The 4,473-nt window shown below is 33.1% G+C and overlaps 1 protein-coding gene across 1 annotated transcript in view; it reads left to right on the top strand.

The window, feature by feature from the left end:
* The first annotated feature begins 2,479 nt into the window (after positions 1-2,479).
* The window catches only part of LOC144968460 (uncharacterized), a 7,111-nt gene continuing 5,117 nt past the window's right edge, over positions 2,480-4,473 (top strand). The window contains exons 1-2 of the mRNA XM_078906854.1: positions 2,480-2,569; positions 4,058-4,473. The exon at positions 4,058-4,473 is cut by the window's right edge and continues 320 nt beyond it. Coding sequence (XP_078762980.1) covers positions 4,080-4,473 — 394 coding nt within the window. The 5' untranslated portion in view covers positions 2,480-2,569; positions 4,058-4,079. The remainder of the gene's footprint in view (positions 2,570-4,057) is intronic.

The following is a 4,473-nucleotide window of genomic DNA, read 5'->3' as shown; positions in this document are numbered from 1 at the left end:
TTGTGAAATAAAATATACTTTTTTTTCAAACAATATTATATTGTATGATCTAGTGCATTTTCACTTTTTAAAGTCCTATTTTACTCAGTAAAAATAAAAACCAACCCCCCCCCCCCCACCCCACAAACAGCTCAAAGAATCAGGCACAAAGTCCTTAGCGTCACCGGGAGGTGGGTGTATTTTTAGTGTATGTGCTATATTAATGGATTTTTATATAAATCACATTGGAGGACGAATTTTAATTGAAAGGCAAATAAGTAACCATATGGTATCATACTCAACAGATTTTATGCGTTTTCATTAATCGTCCATACAAGACTAAGGACATCTGAATTGCCTACACAAGTTCATTAAACTAACTAAAGCATTCATTAAAATTTTATCCTCATCACAAGGACAACTATTCAGTATAGTTGTCCTTGCCTCATCATTAAACAAGTTAAAAAGTATAATGGGATTAATAGGAAGTGTTATTATTTTGGGGTTTTTGTTGTTGTTGTTGTTGTTTGTTGTTTTTTTTTTAATGACTCACAACCTACTGGTTCACACTGAAACAATTATTCAACGCTGGTATATGATATCATGACTAATGAGACTAGCAACATACATTTATATATGCGTATTCAATATCTTTCACTCTATCCATTTTTTCCCACTTATTTTTTCTTTCAGTTGAGGATCTAACCGGCGAGCTGCTTTGCAATACCCAATCATTCTGTCTGTAAAGGATGTTCAACAAATCAACAAGATTTTATCAGTGGCGGAGGCTAGTTGAATTTTTCCGAGGGTTTATTCAAGCGTACTCGACGACAAGCAAATTATTCCTTCCATCAAGATAACACGAACCAGGTCCTTTTCGTATTTTAACCCAATTTTCTTCGTGTTTAAACCGTGAAAACCCCCGGGGTGTCGGTCTGTCGCTTCATACGACATCATGCCTATCCCCGATACTTGTTTAACCCAAACCCGATCCCTCCCACCGATTCCCAGTCCTCGCCGCCTTTGGTGGGTAATCGTCTTCTTTTAATGCTGCTCATATCAGGTGACGCCGATGCAATGATTCTGATTGGCCCAGAGGGGTTCATTGGACTGGAAAGGATGAGGGAACAGAGGTTGGTTCTGTTAGGAGTGTGGCTATTATAATTTGATAAACTGATAATCGTTAATTTAAATACAGTATGAATTAGAAATATAAATTATTATAAGAAATGTAATCATTTACTCTAAAGTTAGTGGGCATTTTCAAATAATAAAATAATAATAATAATAATAATAATAATAATAATAATAATAATAATATTAATATAATAATATAATAATAATAATAATAATAATAATAAATAATAATAATAATAATAATAATAATAATAATAATAATAATAATAATAATAATAATAATAATAATAATAATAATAATAATTTTGATAGTGGAATGCCAGCAGTATACTTATACCTTATTTCCTGATCAATTGATTTGAAACAATTAGTAACAATCCTCACATACTTAGTTATGGTAATGATGATGATGACGATGATGATGAAGATGATGATGATGATGATGATGATGTTGATGATAATGATGATGATGGCGATTTTTTAAAAATTGGAGGGTAAATAATTTTTAAAAAGATTTGATATTTCAATAGTTAAATCAGCTATTTACAATGCGACACATGTACCAACGTCTTAAACTTCATCTAAGAATGCAGATTTCTGCTTTAAAAAAGTTCAATAAAAATTACAAACAAGTCCCCTTTCCCCAAATAAATAAATAAATGAAAACAGACTAGAATGCAAAAATAAACAACAAAACATAACAAAATAAACCCCAACAAACTAATAAAACAAACAAAACAGCAAGCAATTTTAAAAAATGAGCTTTTATATAGCGCAATATCCACTAAACGTGCTCAAAGCGCTTTACATGGTGGCCCTGGACAACAGCAACACTTAACATGTAGGACGGGACATGACACCTGTTAGGCGATATTTCCAATTTTTTTCGGACAGAGACAATGCTGTAAATACTCATTTTACACTTGAGTACGGTGAGAGAATGTGAGTAACGAACCTTTTCCAAGGACAACTATGCGTCGAGCGAGGCTCGAACCCAGGACCTTCCGATCCGAAAGCGAGTGTCATACCAATAGACCACATAGCCGCAAACAAACAAACAACAACTACAAAACTTACTTTTTGACAAGTTTGGGTGCTTAACTTATTTTTATAATATGATGACGAAGAGATTTGTGCGGCTGTCTGAAAAATGTGCCAAATAAGGATAAAAGGCGTGGCCTAAATCGTCACTCACAAATTCTCTAATTTTAGTGGTCCATTGAGTCTCTCAAATAATGTACGCAGGCATGACATTGTATTGAACTTGAGTGTGGAGGTGGCGGTGGGAGGGAGGAAGGGGGGGGGGGGGGGGGGGGGGGGGATCCTTGAACGAAATCTGACTTATGGCCTGTTCGTCACGGTTGTCACTGTCACAGAAATACCCATCTGAGACACCGAGAATATAACAATCGAATTAGGAACATTATGGAGTAAAAACAACTGTTAATCAAAGGTAAGTGCTAATGGTATTTTTCATTTGAACTCTACATAAGAAATGCAATTATTGTGATATCTTGCAACACATTAAAAACAAACGTGCGGCTATGTGGTCTAGTGGTATGACACTCGCTTTCGGATCGGAAGGTCCTGGGTTCGAGCCTCGCTTGACGCATAGTTGAGTCCTTGGAAAAGACTCTTTACTCACATTCTCTCACCGTACCCAGGTGTAAAATGAGTACCTGGCCGTTAACAGCGTTGTCTTTGTCCGAAAAATTGTAATATCGCCTAACAGGCGTCATGTCTCGTCCTACATGTTAAATGTTGCTGTTGACCAGGGACCCCTTGTAAAGCGCTTTGAGCACGTTAAGTGGATATTGCGCTATATAAAAGCTCATTTAAACAAACAAAAATTAAAGAAAAACAAACAAACACAAAAAAACAAAATAAAAACAAACAAACCCCACACTATATCATCGTGAATAGATAACTAGGTGCAAAGCGATTGACATTATTAGCTCGTATGTTAACAATGTAACTTATATGATATATGCACGTTGTGTAAATCTAAAAAAAAAATAAATAAAACACGAATAAAGTTTATTAATTTGAATTATTTTTTTTTTATCATATATATTTTTAAAAATTTATAATTTTTCCACAACATATCTTTAATATTTGTTTAATTAAAAAAAAACAAAAAAAAAAAAAAAAAAGCAAACAGCATAATATTCATGTACACACGAGATCAATATAGATTAGTACCGTCAACTGGGGTTATTTTGCCTCAAGGGAAAACTTTGCCTCTGTGAGTTTGAAGCATTTTGAATACTTACAGCTTTGTTGCAGTATTGCACTCGATAAATGACTTTAATTTTTATCGAAGGAAATATCTAATTGCTACAAAACTAAACAATGTCTTATCGGTCCAAAATTCAAGGGGCAAAGTTACCCCTTTATAGAAAATAACCCCAGTTGACGGTAATTTATTTTAAAGGATTATATTTATCAATTTAATCTTTTCGATCTATTTAGTTTGTTTAACTAAATAAATTACAAATTACCATTGTTATTTATTTGTTTGTTTTCTATTTATCCATTCATTTTGATTGCCCATTTATATATATATATATATATATATATATATATATATATATATATATATGTGTGTGTGTGTGTGTGTGTGTGTGTCTAATTATCTATAATGTTTACAAATCTTATTGTTCATATTTTTAAATAACTTTTTATCTAATCAAACATTTTTACTCTGAGTATTTATCATTAATGATTTATTCAATTACTGTCTGTGTACCTTTTATTACCTATAATTTATCATAATATTATTTAATTGATTTGTTTATTCAGTTATACATTGTTGACATATATCTATATAACAATTTCTCTATTTCCTTATATTTTCATTTATCCTATTCTAGGCAGATTTATGAATTTATGAATGCACTATGTTTATCATTTTTTTTCCCCCATTCATATTCCTGTTCAGGTTGACTGCAATAATTCTTCACATGGACTTGACAAAGATAAGAGACCAAGATTCAAACCACAGAATGGCTGCTGCTAGCTCGACCACTACAATTTGCGACACAACCACGGCTACCTTACCTACTTTCGATTCTTCTACACAGGCCAGTATTGACCCGCTTCGTCTGGGTCAAAACCCCGAATATTTCCATAACCTGCAAAAAGTTAACGAACGCCACAGGAATAATAATTTATCTTCTAACTACGAAAAGGCTCTCTCATCAGACAATAAAAATCAATATATCAAAGACACACACTGCCCAGATCCAACAAAGTTGAGAAAGATCACATCTCGTGAAAAGAAGGACGATTTTCAATCAATACGAAAAAGGAATGCCGAAAAATGCCAGCACTTGTCTCAAACCGAAAGAAAAAGAA

The sequence above is a fragment of the Berghia stephanieae genome, chromosome 3, assembly GCF_034508935.2.
Source record: "Berghia stephanieae isolate SIO BIC M18660-M18661 chromosome 3, UCSD_Bste_1.3, whole genome shotgun sequence".
Lineage (NCBI taxonomy): Eukaryota > Metazoa > Mollusca > Gastropoda > Nudibranchia > Aeolidiidae > Berghia > Berghia stephanieae.
Note: the sequence above shows the minus strand (reverse complement) of the source record. Positions and strands in the feature narration are given on the sequence as shown.